This window comes from Somniosus microcephalus, chromosome 17 (assembly GCF_052327205.1).
Source record: "Somniosus microcephalus isolate GS21.2 chromosome 17, FLI_Smic_1.0, whole genome shotgun sequence".
Taxonomy (NCBI): Eukaryota; Metazoa; Chordata; class Chondrichthyes; order Squaliformes; family Somniosidae; genus Somniosus; species Somniosus microcephalus.
In genome coordinates this window covers 34,690,834-34,710,617 of record NC_141003.1, presented here as the reverse complement: position 1 = coordinate 34,710,617, position 19,784 = coordinate 34,690,834, and the positions used below count along the sequence as shown (strand labels likewise).

The window sequence follows — 19,784 nt, the reverse complement described above, 5'->3', positions numbered from 1 at the left end:
AAGCTTATAATGTTGCAAAGAATAATAGTAAGCCTGAGGATTGGGTGAGTTTCAGAAACCAGCAAAGGTTGACCAAAAAATTGATAAAAAGGGAAAAAATAGAATGAGAGAAAACTAGCAAGAAATATTAAAGCAGATTGTAAGAGTTTCTACAAGTATGTAAAAAGGAAAAGAGTAGCAAAAGTAAACATTGGTCCCTTAGAGGCTGAGACAGGAGAAATTATTATGGGGATTAAGGAAATGGCAGAAACGTTAAACAAATATTTTGTATCTGTCTTCACAGTAGAAGACACAAAAAGCATACCAAAAATGGTGGGGAACCAAGGGTCTAATGAGGGTGAGGAACTTAACGTAATTAATATAAGTAGAGAAAAAGTATTGAGAAACTAATGGGACTAAAAGCCGACAAATCCCCTGGACCCGATGGCCTACATCCTAGGTGGCTGAAGAGATAGTGGATGCATTGGTTTTGATCTTCCAAACTTCCCTAGATTCTGGAATGGTCCCAGTGGATTGGAAGGTCGCAAATGTAACACCACTATTCAAGAAAGGAGGGAGAGAAAAAACAGGGAACTACAGGCCAGTTAGCCTGACACCAGTCGTCGGGAAAATGCTGGAATCCATTGTTAAGGAAGTGGTATCAAGTCACTTAGAAAATCTTAACATGATTAGGCAGAGTCAACATGATTTTATGAAAGGGAAATCGTGTTTGACAAATTTATTAGAGTTTTTTGAGGATGTAACTAGCAGGGTAGATAAAGGGGAACCAGTGGATGTAGTTTATTTGGATTTACAAAAGGCATTTTATAAGGTGCCACATAAAAGGTTATTACACAAGATTAGGGCTCATGGGGTTGGGGGGTAATATAGTAGCATGGATAGAGGATTGGTTAACAGACAGAAAACAGAGAGTAGAGATAAATGGATCTTTTTCAGGTTGGCAGGCTGTAACTAGTGGGGTGCCGCAAGGATCAGTGTTGGGGCCTCAACTATTTACAATCTATATTAATGACCTAGATGAAGGGACTGAGTGTAATGTATCCAAGTTTGCTGATGATACAAAGCTAGGTGGGACAGTAAGCTGTGAGAAGAACACAAAGGAGGTGATTTTGCCAGCCCTGGGGAGGCGGGTTTAGAGGTGGGACTGCCGGGAAAATAGCAGAATCAGGGGGCTGGTACCCATCCTGCCCCCAAACCGCCTCCGTGCCATCTTCCCAGGAGGCAGGTACCCGACCTGCGCCAGGTCCCGTCTTCTCGAGGTGGGAAGGGGATTAGTGCCAATTAACTGCCTGCTACCAGGTAGTTAACGGGCAGTTTTTTTGAGAATCCCTATTTTCAGCCCTGAAGTTTTGGCTTCCCGACGGCTCTGAACCACGCGAGGGTCAGCGAGGTGGGCCGTCGGTCTGTGGGGGTCGGAGGGCCGTGATGAGTCCATGAATGTGCAGGTGAGTGATGAGTCCAAGTGTGGAGAGGTAAGTGTGGAGAGGTGAGTTTAAAGTGTTTTAATAAGTTTTACTTACCTTTACTTCTGCCTACAGGCTTCATCCCTTCAGGTCTCGGGAGTCCCTCAGCTCACCAGCGCAGAAAGTAGAATGGCCGCTGAACTGTCAAAAGCTGCAGCCTTCTGCTTTCTGCTCAGGAGAGATCTCTAACTGAGCCTGTGTCCCAGGACTCAACTTAGAGGATAGATTGTCCGTGTTTGACAGCTTCACAGAGCCGTCAAACGCTGACATTTCATCTGTCAAAAGCTCTTGACAGATGAAACGTCACTCCCTGACATCATCTGTAACCTGCTTTCCCTTAATTGGCCTGCTAAGCCCGCTGGGCGGGCTTAACAAGGTCAATCAAGGGAAAATAGCGTGGGTTGGCCACAAGTCGATGGAGGTGGGACTAAAACCCAACAAGCAGGAGTCCCGCCTCCAAAAGCTCTCCATTGAAAAAATCCAGCCCAAAGAGTCTGCAAAGGGATATCGATAGACTAAGTGAGTGGGCAGTAAGGTGGCAGATGGAGGATAATGTAGGGAAATGTGAGGTTATTCACTTTGGTAGGAAGAATAGAAAAACAGAATATTTATTAAATGGTGAGAAACTTTCAAATGTTGGTGTTCAGAGAGAGTTGGGTGTCCTCGTGCAAGAAACACAGAAAGCTAGCATGCAGGTACAGCAAGCAATAAGGAAGGCAAATGGCATGTTGGCCTATATTGCAAGGGGGTTGGAGTATAAGAGTAAGGAATTCTTGCTACAATTGTACAGAGCCTTGGTCAGACCAGACCTAGAGTACTGTGCACAGTTCTGGTCTCCTTATCGAAGGAAGGATATACTTGCCTTGGAGGTGGTGCAACGTAGGTTCACTAGATTGATTCCTGGGATGAGAGGGCTGTCCTATGGTGAGAGATTGTGTAGAATGGGCCTAAACTCTCTGGAGTTTAGAAGAATGAGGTGATCTCATTGAAACATACAAGATTCTGAAGGGGATTGACAGGGTAGATGCTGAGAGGCTGTTTCCCCTGGCTGGAGTGTCTAGAACTAGGGGGCATAGTCTCAGGATAAGGGGGCAGCCATTTAAGACTGAGATGAGGAGGAATTCTTCACTCAGAGGGTTGTGAATCTTTGGAATTCTCTGTCTCAGAGGGCTGTGAATGCTGAGTCTTTGAGTATATTCAAGGCTGAGATAGATAGATTTTTAGACTCTAGGGGAATCAAGGGGTATGGAGATTGGGCGGGAAAGTAGAGTTGAGGTGGATGATCGTCCATGATCTTATTCAATGGCGGAGCAGGCTCGAGGGGCCGTATGGTGGAGCAGGCTCGAGGGGCTGTGTGGCGGAGCAGGCTCGAGGGGCTGTATGACGGAGCATGCTCGAGGGGCTGTATGGCAGAGCAGGCTCGAGGGGCCATATGGCAGAGCAGGCTCGAGGGGCTGTATGGCGGAGCAGGCTCAAGGGGCCGTATGGCGGAGCAGGCTCGAGGGTCCGTATGGCCTACTCCTGCTCTTACTTCTTATGTTCTCCCCAATCGCTAACTCCTGGGGTAGGTTACGACCAGAGGAAAAACAATGCGGCTAATTTGATTAAAAAAAGCTCTGGGAAATTGCTCCATCTCTCTAGGTAGGCTGTTACATATATCTATCACTGTTTGAAGAAGTTACATCTTAACTGTACTCCCTGATCTTTCTGTGTTTTTGTCCTGTTTACAATGTGGTCCCCTCCCCTGGTCTCCTTGTTGGGGTATTGTTCCACAGATACTGGTACCTATCCAAGTGGCCATCATCCACCTGTGAGCCCTGACAGTACATGTTGCCAAGCTATTTGGTCACAATGAGCATGTCGGCCATGCCAATTCTATTCTCATCCTATGCTTACTCACATAATATGATTCAAGAAGCAGATAACAAAAGTCTTCTTAAAACCTACTTCTTCAATCATGCCTTTGATTACTTCCCCTGACTCTTCTCCCAAATCCTGCTCAGCATCTATTTCCATCCACGTTTTTCCAAAGTTCTCAGTCCATATAATTTCAAGTTGCTGTTGTGATGACGGGGTTAGGGGGTTGGGGGGGCGGGGGGTGCGTGTAGTTTCATTTTTATATGGATGAGCTACAATCGGTCAAATAGTTTTCCTTGCCCATATCTATCTTGTGATCTAAAGTTCCAATGAGTAAAATAATGTGCTCCAGCATGTGAGTTATAATTCAGGAAAATCAAAAGTAACCCATCGTTTACTCTATTTAATTACAATTTTAACTTTAACATTCTGCGTCAGTAGCAGAGATTGGTGAAATAATAGAATGCATTGTTATGGATACTTTACCATTCTTCACAGTCATTCCATGTTATTGCACCAGGTTGCAATATTTTTCCATTATAATAACATGTACAATTAGGTAAGTTAACGCACTTCATTATATTTTCATCCAAATAAGGAGCACTCGCTGGGCACTTTGCATAACAGCCTATATTAAATAACAAAAAGCAGTGTGTGATGCTAAGAATTTTTGAATTACATAGTCACTGTTGAACCTATCTACGCTTACAGTCACATTACATCTGTGTTTACGGTACGTCATGCGATTCCAAACTTTGTTCCCTATTTCTAATTCTTCCATTGATCATTAGTTATTCAAAATGAAAATCAGTACCTCAAAATTGTCAATTCCCATTAAATATTGAGCAAATTAAAATTATTTTGTTTCATAGAAGTTATCAGAAATATCCTTTTACATTTTTATCAAGCTGTAAAATATATATAACAAAAGTAATAGCATAATGATTTCATGTGAAAGATATACTAATTATTAACTAAATATAAAATATCTAAACACACAAACAGGAATACTATCTCAGATATAAATGGATAATAATGCCATTTAAACCTTCAAGAACTGCAGAGTACTTTTTTCCAATGTAATGGTCCGAGCATGTTTTTGTTGTTAATGTTCCACATGGGTGATAGTGCCACCTGCATTCATCGGGGTTGTTATAAAAGTCACAATACACAGCTGCAAAATAGGAGTTAACATTTATCCTGATTAATAATCAACTAAAGCAAATTACATAATCTATGAAAAATCCACATAGAATTTTAATTTCGTGAAAATATTGGCCCGGATTTTCCCGGGCTAATGACCGCATACGTGGCCGTAAGTGCCCCGCAAGTTCCGGGTTTACACATGGGCTGTGCATGCGCAAAAGCCCGGAACTTGTGATCTGTCAAGAATCTTCTTCACAGATCCTCTGCATCCCCGGGAGATGGACATTCGCTGGCGGAGAGTTGGGCTATTTGTAGGCCTATGTGTAGAGGCCCAGGAGTGCGAGTCTCCGTTAATCCAGGGCCATCGGGTAGGTGCGAAGATTTATTGCGGTTCGGAGGCATTCGCCCGCGGGAAGCCTCCGATCGCAAATTCAGGTCCAATGTTTATTATAGAACTAGAAGGAGGCCATTTGGCCCAACGAACTGGCTACATATTTCTGTTAGAAAAGGTAGCTTTATCATCTTAATCCAAATTCCTTGTTATTTATCTATATCCCTTAATACCCTTACTAAGTATCTATCTCCCTTTTAAAAGCCTTAATTGACTTTACACCCACAGCTTTCTGGGACAGTGCATTCCATATTCTCACAAACCTTTGAGAAAGGAAGTTTTTCTGGATTCACTTAACCAGTCTAGCTCACTTTTTAAAATTATAGCCGTTTGTTATATCTCCCTGCCCTAGCCCTGAACTCGCATCTTTCTCCAGTTTCTTTCCAATCTCCCCTCTTGACCTCGCCACGCTCATCTTGTCCATGAGACCCACTTCCTGCTCCCTCGACCTTATTCCCACTAAACTGTTGACCACCCAACTTCCTTTTCTGGCTCCCATGTTAGCTGACTTTGCTAATGGTTCACTCTCCTCAGGTACTGTTCCCCTCTCCAAATCTGCCGTCATCACCCCTCTCAAAAAAACAACCCTTGACCCCTCCATCCTAGCAAACTACCGCTCCATCTCCAACCTCCTTTTCCTCTCCAAAGTCCTTGAATGTGTTGTCACTTCCCAAATCTGTGCCCATTTTTCACGGAACTCCATGTTTGAATCCCTCCAATCCGGTTTCCGTCCCTGCCACAGTACCAAAATGGCTCTCATCAAAGTCACAAATGACATCCTTTGTGGCTGTGACAAAGGTAAACTATCCCTCCTTGTCCTTCTCAACCTGTCTGCAGCCTTTGACACAGTTGACCACTCCATCCTTCTCCAACGCTTCTCCACCATCGTCCAGCTGGGTGGGACTGCACTCGCCTGGTTCCATTCTTATCTATCTAATCATAGCCAGAAAATCACCTGCAATAGCTTCTCTTCCCACTCCCGCATCGTTACCTCTGGGGTCCCCCAATGACCTATCATTGGCCCCCTCCTTTTTTCTCATCTACATGCTGCCCCTTGGCGACATCATCTGCAAACACAACACCCGTTTCCACATGTACGCTGATGATACCCAGTTCTACCTCACCACCACTTCTCTCGACCCCTCCGTGGTCTCTAAATAGTCAGACTGCTTGTCCAAGATCCAGTAGTGGATGAGCAGAAATTTTCTCCAATTAAATATTGGGAAGACCAAAGCCATTGTTTTCAGTCCGCACCACAAACTCCGAATTTTTTGAGGATGTAACTGGTGGAATAGATAAGGGAGAACCAGTGGATGTGGTGTATTTGGACTTTCAAAAGGTTTTCGATAAGGTCCCGCATAAGAGATTAGCGTGCAAAGTTAAAGCACATGGGATTGGGGGTAAGGTATTGACTTGGATAGAGAACTGGTAGGCAGACAGCAAGCAAAGAGTTGGAATAAACGGGTCTTTTTCCAAGTGGCAGGCAGTGACTAGTGGAGTACCGCAGGGATCGGTGATAGGACCCCAACTATTCACAATATATATCAATGATCTAGACAAGGGAACTAGATGTAATATCTCCAAGTTTGCAGATGAAACAAAGCTGAGTGTGCTGTGAGGAGGCTGCAGAGAAACTCCAGTATGATTTGGACAGGTTGGGTGATGCATGGCAGATGCAGTATAATGTGGATAAATATGAGGCTATCCACTTTGGTGGCAAAAACAGGAAGGCAGATTATTATCTGAATGGCAATAGATTGGGAAAAGGGGAAGTGCAACGAGACCTGGGAGTCCTTGTGCACCAGTCACTGAAGGTAAGCATGCAGGTGCAGCAGGCGGTTAAGAAGGCAAATGGTATGTTGACCTTCATAGTGAGAGGATTCGAGTACAGGAGCAAGGATGTCTTGCTGCAGTTGTACAGGGCCTTGGTGAGACCACACCTTGAGTATTGTGTGCAGTTTTGGTCGCCTTATCTGAGGAAGGATGTTCTTGCCATGGAGGGAGTGCAGCGAAGATTCACCAGACTGATACCTGGGATGGCAGGAATGACGTATGAAGAGAGATTGGGTCGATTAGGCTTATATTCGCTAGAGTTTAGAAGAATGAGAGGGGATCTCATTGAAACTTATAAAATTATAATAGGACTAGACAGACTAGATGCAGGAAGGCTGTTCCCGATGGCGGGGGAGTCCAGAACCAGGGGTCACAGTCTAAGGATAAGGGGTAAACCATTTAGGACTGAGATGAGGAGGAATTTCTTCACCCAGAGAGTGGTGAACCTGTGGAATTCTCTACCACAGAAGGCAGTTGAGGCCAATTCATTAAATATATTCAAGAAGGAGTTAGATATATTTCTTAAGGTTAAAGGGATCAAGGGATATGGGGAGAAAGCAGGGACAGGGTACTGAATTTAGATGATCAACCATGATCTCATTAAATGGCGGAGCAGGCTCGAGGGGCCGAATGGCCTACTCCTGCTTCTATCTTCTATGTTTCTATGTTTCCCTAGCCACTGACTCCATCCCACTGCCTGGCATCTGTCTGAGGCTGAACCACACTGTTCGCAACCTTGGTGTCGTATTTGACCCTGTAATGAGCTTCTGACCACATATCCGCGGCATAACTAAGACTGCCTATTTCCACCTCCATAACATCACCCTTCTCTGCCCTTGCCTCAGCTCATCTGCTGTTGAAACCCTCATCCATACCTTTGTTACCTCTCGACTAGACTATTCCAACACAGTCCTGGCTGGCTTCCCACATTCTACACTATGTAAACTTGAGGTCATCCAAAACTCGGCTGCCCGTCTCCTAACTCACACAAAGTCCCATTCACCCATCACCCCTGTGCTCGCTGACCTACACTGGCTAGGGTTAAGCAACGCCTCGATTTCAAAATTTTCATCTTTGTTTTCAAATCCCTCCATGGCCTCGCCCTTCCCGATCTCTGTAATCTCCTTCAGCCCCACAACCCCCCCCCCGAGATATCTGCGGTCCTCTAATTCTGCCCTCTTGAGCATCCCTGATTATAATCGCTCCACCATTGGTGGCCGTGCCATCAGCTGCCTAGGCCCTGAGCTCTGGAACTCCCTCCAAAAAACCTCTCCGCCTCTCTTTCCTCCTTTAAGATGCTCCTTAAAACCTACCTCTTTGACTAAGCTTTTCTTCTTATGCGACTCAGTATCAAATCTTTGTCTTCGAACACTCCTGTGAAGCGCCTTGGGACGTTTTACTACGTTAAAGGCGCTATATAAATACAAGTTGTTATTCTGGATTCCCCAACTAATGGAAAGAATTATTTCTTATCCACTCTGTCAATTCCCTTCATTATTTTAAACACCTTGGTTAGATCATCCCTTAACCAACCCAACTGTCTGGACAATATAACCCAAGTTTACCAGGTCTAAATCCCTTTATTTCCAGGTAATATCCTGATACGTTGTCACCCGACTTTCTCCAAAGCCAGTATATCCTTCCTAAGGTGAGCACCCATATCTGAACACAATAGGGCTGGTTCCTCGTTCCTGTGTTCCCAGTGGGAGTGGTGCTCAAAGGGAATGCATCAAAGGAAATTGCAGGTACACAGCTTATGATTTTTTGCCTGTAGTGTATGTGCTTTAAGTCAGAACTACTTTTTACAGCTCCTGTATACTGTAATACCGGCAGTGACCACACCGGTATATAAGCTGTGCGCATGCCTCTGTACCCCAGTCTAGAGATTACCCTCCTCCAGTAAAGACCTGTTATTTGTTAATGTACAGCATCCGTGTGATTATTTATCCACTGAACCACAGATCGAACAGTGGCGACAAGTGTCGATTCAAATCTACCTGCAACATAAAAAAAAAAAAATAGTCGAGGCCAGGAACACGGGCGTCGGCCACGAGCAACCGCCCAGCAGTCTGGCAGAGATCCAACTTCACTGGGGCAGCTGTGGAGAGCCAGGCTTGGTTCCCCAGCCACAACGAGCAGTAAGAGACCGATGACAGGTCCAGAGCAGACCCTTCCTGAGCAGTGGCGGCTAGAGCCGACCGACGGCAGAGAGAGATCCGAGCAGCGTCGATGGGGTAAGAAAGAGGGTGAAGAGCGCAGGGCGCAGCCGGGGGTAAGAAACAGCCGGGTTCTAGACTGAGTGGCGTCGACAAATATCAAGAGAAGAACGCGCAGAGCACAGCCAGGGATCACGGGCTGATCAGGGTCCACGGGGCGAAGCAAGGGGAGACGCCATTGAGCCGCGGAGAAGCAGGGAGAGCGCGGGAGGCGCCATTGAGCCGCAGAGAAGAAGGAAGAGCGCGGGAGACGCCATTTTGCGAAGCCGCAGTGGAGAAGAAGGGCGAGCACGGGAAGGAAGGAAAGCGCGGGAGACGCCATTTTGTGCCAGCGGAGAAGAAGGGGAAGCGCGGGAGGCGCCATTGGTGATAGGTAACACACAACAAAGGATGCCGAAGAGTGGCAGTATCTCTACGTTCGACAATGAAGTCGAAGATTGGGCGACATATGTGGAATGTATTGAGGTGTACTGCAGGGCGAATGAAGTGCCAGATGCTAATAAAGCACTGGTTCTTTTAAATTCCATGGGTGCAAAAACTTATGGGTTACTGCGAAATCTAATAACACCAGAGAAGCCGGTAAACAAGAATTTTGAAAGCATAGTAGAAATCCTACAGGACCACTTAAACCCCACACCACTGCTGATAGCAGAACGATTTAAGTTCCATAAAAGGAACCAACACAAAGACGAAAGCAATGCTGAGTACCTAACAGAACTGCGCAAGCTATCGAAACACTGCCAGTTTGGAGCGGGACTAGCAGACACGTTAAGGGACAAGTTTGCGTGTGGGCTACAAAGTGAAGGAACCCAGAAACGGCTTCAATCAGAAAAGGACCTTATGCTGGACAAAGCTTTCAGTATGGCAGTATCACACGAAGCAGCCGCAAGGGGCGCTGCAGAGATACAACGGAGACCGCAAGAATATGGCACCAACGAAATGACCTATGGAACAGGGAAGTGCTATCGCTGCGGCAGAACAACACATGACCAGAAAGATTGTTGGTTCAAGGACCAAGTGTGCAGACAGTGTGGGAAAGCAGGACACATAGCAAGAGTCTGCAGGTCTGGGAAGAAAACCAACAGTAACAAATCTCCACAGGAGAAGTACAAAAAGGTACACCAGGTGATGGACAGTGGTTCAGACGAACAGAAAAGTGACTGACCCCAGAAGCAAGGAGCTGGGTTGTCTGAAACTAAATAATGTAACCGAAATGGAGGATCACCAGACTATCTGGGTTACACTCAAGATAGACGGAGTCCAAGTGGAAATGGAATTGGACACAGGGTCAGCTCTAACAGTCATAAATCAAAGAGACTACAAGCGGCTATTTTCACACATACCCTTGAAAGCTACAGAGATTGTCTTGAAGACGTATACGGGGCAAAAAGTCTGCCCCAAAGGAAAAATAAGGGTGAAAGTGACATATAAAGGCCAGGAAATACCTAAAATGGATATATATGTATTGCCAAATGGAGGACGTGAATGGATCCGGAAGATACAATTAGATTGGCATTCCATACAGGCACTGAAGGTTGAGGCCAAAAAGGATGATGACGTCACACCTGGACAACTGTCAAAAATGCTAACTGCCACAAAAGAAGTGTTCCAGGAGGGACTAGGAACACTAAAAGGAATAACAGCAACAATTAAAATAGAGGAAAATGCAAGCCCAAAGTTTCTGAAGGCCAGACCAGTGCCTTATGCGATCAGACCAGCTGTTGAAGCAGAGCTGGAAGGGTTGGAATGTTCAGGAGTACTGTCCAAAGTGGACTGGAGCGAGTGGGCTACACCCATCGTTCCTGTAATGAAGAGGTCGTTGAGTAATATGCCTGGGGAACCAAAGAAGGTCCGCATCTGTGGGGATTTTAAGGTGACAGTGAACCCAGTCCTTCACATGGTGCAATATCCGCTTCCACGAATTGAGGATATTTTCGCCTCGCTATCTGGTGGTAAACACTTCACCAAAATTGATCTAGCCCAGGCGTACTTGCAAATGGAGGTAGAAGAAGCTTCGAAACATTACCTTACGATCAACACTCATAAAGGTCTCTATCAATACAACCGGCTGGTGTTTGGAGTAGCCTCGGCTCCGGCTATCTGGCAAAGGGCGATGGATCAGGTCCTGCAAGGGATTCCAGGGACCCAGTGTTATTTGGACGACATCTTGGTCACGGGCGAAAATGACAGTGATCACCTCGCTAACTTGGAGAAGGTGCTCACCAGATTAAAGGAATATGGGCTACGAGCTAATCGCCACAAGTGCGAGTTTTTCCAGAAACAGATCTCGTAATGCGGCCACGTCATCGATGAAGAGGGGTTACATAAGTCCCCTGACAAGATTGAGGCGGTAGTCAAGGCTCCAGCACCGGAAAATGTGTCACAACTGAGGTTGTTCCTCAGGCTGGTAAACTATTACCACAAGTTCTTACCAAATTTGTCTATGGTATTACACCCGCTGAACACCCTACTGCAAACAGGGGTACCATGGAAGTGGGATGACGAACGTAGACGAGCTTTCCAGAAGTGTAAAGAATTGATCACATCAAAAGAGGTGTTGGCCCATTTCAACCCAGCACTACCAATTCGTTTGGCATGTGATGCATCACCCTACAGCATTGGAGCGGTGCTGTCGCACAAATTCCCAGACGGGTTGGAGAGGCCAGTAGCCTTTGCATCTCGGTCACTAACCTCAGCCGAGCGCAACTACGCCCAGATTGACAGGGAGGCCCTCAGCCTAGTATGGGGAGTAAAAAAATTCAACCACTATCTGCATGGGCAGAAGTTCACCTTGCTGACTGACCACCAACCACTTGTCTCCATCTTTAATCCTAAGAAGGGCGTGCCAGTAATGACTGCACAGCAGTTACAAAGATGGTCCCTGTTTCTAGGGGCGAATCAATATGAAATAGAATATAAAGGCACGAAACAGCATGGGAACGCTGATGGGCTATCGCACCTGCCACTGCCTACTGTGGAGGAAGCACCAGCAGTGGACCCTATCGAGATATTTTATTCGTCGATAATTGAACGATTGCCAGTAACAAACGCGGATATAGAGAAGGAGACCCGCAATGATCCGACGCTGTCACGGGTATATGAATTGACGGTGAGGGGATGGCCAACACATGGCGACTCACTGTTGCCAGCATTCTCATCCAGAAGAGAACAGCTGTCAGTATGCCAGGGGACAGTGATGTGTGGATCCAGAGTGGTGATTCCACCCAAGTTAAGGGAGAGAGTGCTAAATGAGCTACATGAAGGTCATCTGGGGGGAGTGAAAATGAAAAGCCTTGCTAGGGCTTATGTGTGGTGGCCGGGAATCGATCAACAAATCGAAGACCTAACTAAGAGCTGCTTAGGATGCCAGAAGTTCCAAAATGCACCACCACATGCCCCTCTACACCCATGGGAGTGGCCCTCCTCTCCATGGCAACGGGTGCACATTGATTTTGCTGGTCCATTCATGGACTCAATGTTCTTAATAGCAGTGGATGCTCATTCAAAGTGGCCTGAGGTGATAAAGATGTCTTCAACCACTACAGAGAAAACGATTGCAGTCCTACGGACCATATTTGCCAGAAACGGTTTGCCAGAGCAGATCTGCTCTGATAATGGACCACAGTTTGTGTCCGACGAGTTCCAAAAATTCATGAAAAGGAATGGGGTAAGGCATTACACATCCGCACAGTATCATCCAGCCACCAATGGATTGGCTGAGAGGTTCGTACAAACCTTTAAGAAGGCGATAAAGGCCATGTGCGACGAGGAAATTCCACTTCAGCATAAGATGGACAATTTCTTATTAGCCTACCGAAACGCGACACATGCAGTTACCAACCAGACCCCAGCCATGATGTTCTTTAACCGAAGGTTGAGATCTCGTCTGGACTTGCTCAGACCAAATGTGCGAAGAAATGTTGAGGACAAACAATTCCAGCACATCAATGAGAAGCCAACAAGGAGCTTCAATGTAGGGCAACCAGTCTTGGCCTGTGACTATTGAACAGAGAAGTGGCAACCCGGAACGATATGTACAAGGCAGGGGCCATTAATGTACACAGTGGATGTGGGGGAGAACATTGTGAGACGCCACGTCGATCAGATCTTAGCGTCACAGGAACGTGTCAACCCCATGTCTCGAGTACCTGGGGATGAACTCGACATAACGGTAGCATCTACGTCAGACCCAGTAGCAGTGGAACCCGATGAACTACCCGATGAAAAGGGGTCAGAATCGCCTCTGCACCAAGAACAAGAACCTCTGGAAAGGCGCTATCCCGAAAGGGTCAGGAAGCCGCCCCAAAGACTGAATCTATAAATGGACTTTTGTTATTTAATGTACATGTAAAAATGTAATTGTTATTTGAATATTAAGGGGGTATTATTAATCTAAAAGGGGAGGAATTGTAGTGTATGTGCCTTTAAGTCAGAACTACTTTTTACAGCTCCTGTATACTGTAGTACCGGCAGTGACCACACCGGTATATAAGCTATGCACATGCCTCTGTACCCCAGTCTAGAGATTACCCTCCTCCAGTAAAGACCTGTTATTTGTTAATGTACAGCATCCGTGTGATTATTTATCCACTGAACCACGGATCTAACACTGCCCATTAAAATTAAAGGACATAAAATCATAAATTACTTGCTAGCGATTTCTTGCAATGCACTCCCTATGAGCACAGAATCTGGCTTAATATTCCAAGTGAGGTCTCACCAATACTTCAGTAGTGATTCTTGCTTTTCTATTGTAAAACTCTTATGATGAAGCCCAAGTTTTTTAATTACTTTATACACTTCTGAGTTATATTTAATCACCCATCTACCTGGACTCCTAAATCATTTTGTTCATTGAATCCCCCAGCACTTATTTAAATTATACTCTCACCTGCCATTCTTATCTCCAAAGTACACTACCATACAATTTGCTACATTAAACTTTCCACTCATTTAATCTATCTTTGTCGCTACGCAGTTTTCTGCTGTCTTCTGCATATTTCACTTTAGCTCCAAGGAAACCTCACTATACTCCCTTCCATTCTCAAACCCAGGTCATTTCTATGTAGCTAAGTGGGGAAAATGCAGTGAATATTTAAGTCCACTAGATGGCGCGGTTCATTTTCCCCTTTAGTAATTTGAACAAGGAGAAAAGGGTTATGGGTAGGACCATGTGATGCCAAAGGAACCTCCCCTTTCTTCACAGCTTCCATTTTCTACATCCAGCATGAGAGATTGCTCTGAGAAATCTGGGGTGAATATGACTTTTGAAATGAACTTATTCTGTGTAAAGTACAACTAAAACAGTATTAAGTGCAACTCAGACATAGTTTTAAAGTGATATTGTTTCCCAAATCACTCGATACCACGGGGATGCTTGCAGATTGTCCCACCATGTGCTGGTGTTAACACTTGCTAAAATTGTTGTTGAGTCCTTGGGGGCTACGTTGCGAATGAGTTTAATATTCTGTGTTTTCTTGTAAGATGTAACAAGTGATAACGGGACATAAGAATGTATTGTACTATTGGTTTTGTTTTGTATAATGATTGTTAGCTAACTAACTAACTGCACCTGTGGTTTGCCTCGTGTTCTGTTCTACAGCAAGCCACTGCCGTATTTTATCGACTGTGTTTTCTTGTATTTGCCGTATTTCCGTCTTTTCTGTATTTTATACAATTAAATGTGGTTTTATGTATTTACAACTACATCCTAAGACTAGAACCCAAGTTATCAATTCAGAATAAAAAACCCCAGAAAAAAAGAAAGTTCTGTGTCCTGCGCTGCTCCATTTCGCCAGGCTACATCTATATAGTGAAAAGCTGGGTTCCCTTTACCAACCCTTGGGGAACATCACTTGACATTGTTCACCAATCCAGCAATGTCTCTTTAATCCCAACTGCCTAGCTTTTAACCAATTTTCTATCCATATCACATGGCTACCTCCGGTACTGTAAGCCTCAATTTGAGCTACCAGTCTCTGCAGCAGAGCAAAAATATATAATATATATATCCTTTTGCTCTGTATGTATTATTTTTGCTGTGTTTGCTACATCCTGCAATACACATCTGAGCCAATACCCGCAAATATAGACATGTAAAATAATCATGACAAGTGCTCCTCAGTTACCAATAAAGCAAATACTTACGGCACAAGTCTGGGGTTCTCCAGCGAATACAAACATCAGCTTTATTACAAGCTTCTGCATACACTGCTACAGCGGTACAGAAACCCAGATATTTCCCTTCCAAGTCACAGGCACAAGCTTCCTCGACACAGGCGTCGTAGTATGGAGTTGGGTCAACCTGATAGGAATGTTAGACCAGTGTCAGAAGTTACAAAAGTACTGTGCAAGAGGCATCATTCCAATTACAAGTAATATATTTGATTATAAACTTACCTTTTTATGGCATTTTTGAAACACAGCATCCTTAATTATGCTACACTTCCTTTGAGCCCATGCTAAACAGTATGGGTTTCTGTCACAAGGGAATGTTTGATTCAGTGTATCAGAACAAGACAGCGATGATTTCCAGCTGTTTCCAAACTCCAAAGTGCTGGTCACTAGAGAGTTTCCCTTTGTTGTTAGATCATCTGCAACATCACCATTGAAATTTCCACACAGACCACATATTTTGCTCTGAAATAAATGTATATGTATTAATTTCATAAATCTTAATCATTATAATATTAAGATTTTTTAAAAGTATTCAAGGGGGACAATTTTAAAGTAGTTCCCAAAATGGACATGAAGTCAGCGGAGCGCCGCTCCCCGCACCCGCTGGTGCCAGCGTGAGGCCCAAGCTAATTTGAGGCCTGGACCTCATGCCGCCAATAAGTTGCGGGCACCAAGCAGGCACCCCTGCTGCAGCTCGCTGGTGTGGTGGGAGTGGGGGGGATGGTGGGAGCAGGAAAATTGGCAAACTCCCACTCTGAGTTGGCCGGCAGCACGGGCCTGGGAGGGGAGGTGATCCGAGGCGTGGCCTCAAAGGCATCGACAGCACTATCCTCCACGCCCACCATTCTGACATCAGCTCCTGGTGTGCGATGCTCTGTACCAGAAACACGAAAGCAGAAAATTTGCCCTTCCGTTATTTCACCCAGCTAGCCACAAGGATGATAGTTTATGTTTGAGAATGCTGAAAAATTATTTGTATATTTGGAATGAAAGATGATGGTTGGCAGCTAGATCTGGTCTTGGAAAATGAATTTTTAGATGATCTAAAGCTTCTACTAGAAAATTCACATCCACGGAATGAGCAAGTATATCATTTTTCAACTGTTCATCCTTCAACTGTACAAAAACACTGTGGGGGAAAAATTGGATTGCTTTGTGCCTCCTGTTAGTGCCCCAGGGGGCGCTGCACCTCTGGCAATGACGTCATCACTGTGCGCAGCACCCCGCTCGCGCCTCGGCCACAAACTTCGGTCGCACCCCCTGACCTACTGCCGGACACTATGTCCAACAGGGTCAGGGTGGAGTTTTTGCAGCTGAGGCACCACAAATCATAGGGCAGGTGTCGGGCAGCCATTTTATTTAGGCTGCCTGCCAGCACCTGCCCCATTTCGCCTCCTCCTGCGGGGTGCCGGCCACGATCGGTCAGCATGGCACTCCTCTTGCTGTTTTCCTGGCGCCCCTCTCCCTGATGGTCCAGCAGGGCCCCGGTGTGCGCTGCGCTAGGCCCCTCCCCTTTAATCAGGGGAGGGAGGCCTGTAGTACCGCGGTGCTATGTGCCAACGCACGTGGCGCTGTTGCATGTAGCATTGCGATACAGAATGGTAGCGCCCCAAGAAGGAGGGGGAGCACTTCCAGTAGCGCCCCGCCTCCTGCTTGGGGTGCTACTGCTCAATTTACGGCGCAGGGGCGCTAACTTTTTCAGGGTGCTAAAAGTGTGTTGACAGCGCTTGTGAGTTGCAGGAATCAATGAACTGCTTTGACTCACCTTCACTGACAGGATAGCTTTACTTTAACCCTTTTGATGCCAGAACAACAGTGACTACACTCCAAAAGTACTTAATTGGCTGTAAAGCGCTTTGAGACATCCGGTGGTCGTGAAAGGCGCTATATAAATGTAAGTCTTTCTTTTATTTAGAAGTCACAATTCTACATCACATTCTAAAGTAACACAAATTAAATGTATTATTTTTTCTCAGACTTGCTGAATTCAACATTCGGTAATCTTTTTCATTATAATGTTCTACAGTATAATTGTACATAATATGGGATGAAGAACATTTGTTTCTGCAAACAAACAACTCCTTAATGCCTGAAATGGTTGGTATTTATTCAAGTACTTTTTGCATTAATAAATAAGTATAAATGAGGGAATATCAAGTTTTGAACTATATACATACCTTCCATCTTGGATCCAGTGTGATTGAAACTCTCGTGCGTTTGTCCCATATCACAGTGATCCCATTAGAAAAGGTAAGGATTAAATAGAGCCCAACAGTGTGAAGAGAATAAGAATCATCTGTGCACTGGGTTTGACCATGAGACTTCTCAGCTCTAACCACTCTTCCATCAATTAGATTGAATTCTTTACCCTAAAGAAATCCCAATGATTTATAATGTGTATAAAATAATGTATGATCACAATTTATGTGTTAGAAATAAAGGCAAATATTGTAATACAACACTAGCTAGAATATTTTAGTGATTACAGTTAATGAACTAGAAACACTTACCTCAAGTAAAATTCTGATATTTCTTGAACACGTCACTCCATTTTCACAACAGGGGACACTCTGTATTATTATTTGAAGTGTGCTATTTCCTTCATTGCATCGATCCTAAATTGAATCACAAATGGAATTTGCATGGTGGTACACTAACAATGTTTAATAATTAAGCTAATTTAATAGTTTGTATGTTTATAACATATCAATATAATGAATATAACAATTTGGAGGAGGGGACCAGGTGAAACATATCCAAGTTTGCCGACGATACAAAGATGGGAGGGAAAGCAGTGAGTGAGGAGGACATAAAAAACCTGCAAAAGGACATAGAGAGGCTAAGTGAGTGGGCAGAAATTTGGCAGATGGAATATAATGTTGGAAAGTGTGAGGTTATGCACTTTGGCAGAAAAAATCAAAGAGCAAGTTATTATCTAAATGGAGAGAAACTGCAAAGTGCTACAGTACAAAGGGATCTGGGGGTCCTGGTGCATGAAACACAGAAGGTTAGTTTGCAGGTACAGCAGGTGATCAGGAAGGCCAGTGGAATCTTGGCTTTTATTGCAAGGGGGATGGAGTATAAAAGCAGGGAAGTCTTGCTTCAGTTATACAGGGTACTGGTGAGGCCACACCTGGAATATTGCGTGCAGTTTTGGTTTCCATATTTAAGAAAAGATATACTTGCTCTCGAGGCAGTTCAGAGAAGGTTCACTCGGTTGATTCCGGAGATGAGGGGGTTGACTTATGAGGAAAGGTTGAGTAGGTTGGGCCTCTACTCATTGGAATTCAGAAGAATGAGAGGCGATCTTATCGAAATATTTAAGATTGTGAGGGGGCTTGATCGGGTGGATGCGGGGAGGATGTTTCCACTGATGGGTGAGACTAGAACTAGGGGGCATAATCTTAGAATAAGGAGCTGCCGTTTCAAAACTGAGATGAGGAGAAACTTCTTCACTCAGAGGGTAGTAAATCTATGGAATTTGCTACCTCAGAGAGCTGTGGAAGCTGCGACATTAAATAAATTTAAAACGGAGATAGACAGTTTCCTAGCTGATAAGGGAATTAAGGGTTATGGGGAGCGGGCAGGGAAGTGGACGTGAGTCTAGGTTTGGATCAGCCATGATCCTATTGAATGGCGGAGCAGGCCCGAGGGGCCGTATGGCCTACTCCTGCTCCTACTTCTTATGTTCTTATTATATTGCATCATTTTTAATGCTTGTATATTCATAATAAAGGTCCCAGCTAAATAAAGAGCAAATAACATTGCCTATTTATACACAGTCAAATTGCCTTCAAAATTACTCCAAGAGAACCTGAATTTGGCCACATTTGATATGGCTTTGATCAGTGGTTCTCCAACTGGGGTCCGTGGACGCCTGGGGTTTCGTAGAGACTTTCCAGAGGGTCCACGAAATAATGGGCCGAAATTTGCGGTCAGAGGCGTACCTCCGGAATACGCCTCTGACCCAAAAAAGAATACGAAAGTACCGGGTGGCTCTGGAGCTTTGGAGTTTTCAGGTCCTGGGCCTGCAGCCCTCGCCTGCGTAAAGGCCCACGGACCCCAGGGACGCAGGCGGTTTGCAATTAGAAAGGGGGAATCCTCATAAGCTTATGAGAAATCTTCAAATAAATAAATAATGAACATAGTTCGAATAAAAGGAAATATTTCCACGTTCAAAATTAATTAAAAGTCCCTTTGATTAAGCATTTAAAATAAAAATTTAGTTTTTTGAAAAATAATAAAAACATTTTAATTTGGCCCAAAATTTACATGAATTATTTTTTAATGTTTTTGTATGTTTATAGCATTAAAAAAAAATTAATTTAACATTTATTTTAACCCTTACATTGTTAAAAGCAGACCCTATGCCTGCTTTTACCAGGCACAAGGGTTTCGTGGACATTCGCTGGGCAGTAGTTGGGCAAATAGCCAGTGAAAGTGTTTTTGGGGCGCATGTGGATGATCTGTCAAGGAGAAATAGCGCACGCGGAAACCCGGAACTTGCGGGGCTATTCTGAGGATCTGCGACAGCATACGCTGTGCATACGCCGTCATCAGCCCCACAAAATCGGGGCTAATGAGTTAGTGAGGAGATAAATCAGCCCAGATCCCTGCTGTACTAATCAGAGGGGAGGGGAGTGCACCAAACACCATTGATCATTGGATAACCGGATGCACATAATAAGGATAACAGTTACA

The 19,784-nt window shown here is 44.7% G+C and overlaps 1 protein-coding gene across 1 annotated transcript in view; it reads right to left on the bottom strand.

Moving 5' to 3' along the window:
• The window catches only part of LOC147105630 (mucin-5AC-like), a 144,492-nt gene that overhangs the window by 81,517 nt on the left and 43,191 nt on the right, over positions 1–19,784 (bottom strand). The window contains exons 22-27 of the mRNA XM_086010930.1: positions 17,594–17,698; positions 17,261–17,452; positions 15,306–15,545; positions 15,054–15,210; positions 4,369–4,494; positions 3,807–3,948 (exon numbers count right to left, since the gene is read on the bottom strand). Of these exons, the coding sequence (XP_085867056.1) occupies positions 3,807–3,948; positions 4,369–4,494; positions 15,054–15,210; positions 15,306–15,545; positions 17,261–17,452; positions 17,594–17,698 (962 nt within the window). The remainder of the gene's footprint in view (positions 1–3,806; positions 3,949–4,368; positions 4,495–15,053; positions 15,211–15,305; positions 15,546–17,260; positions 17,453–17,593; positions 17,699–19,784) is intronic.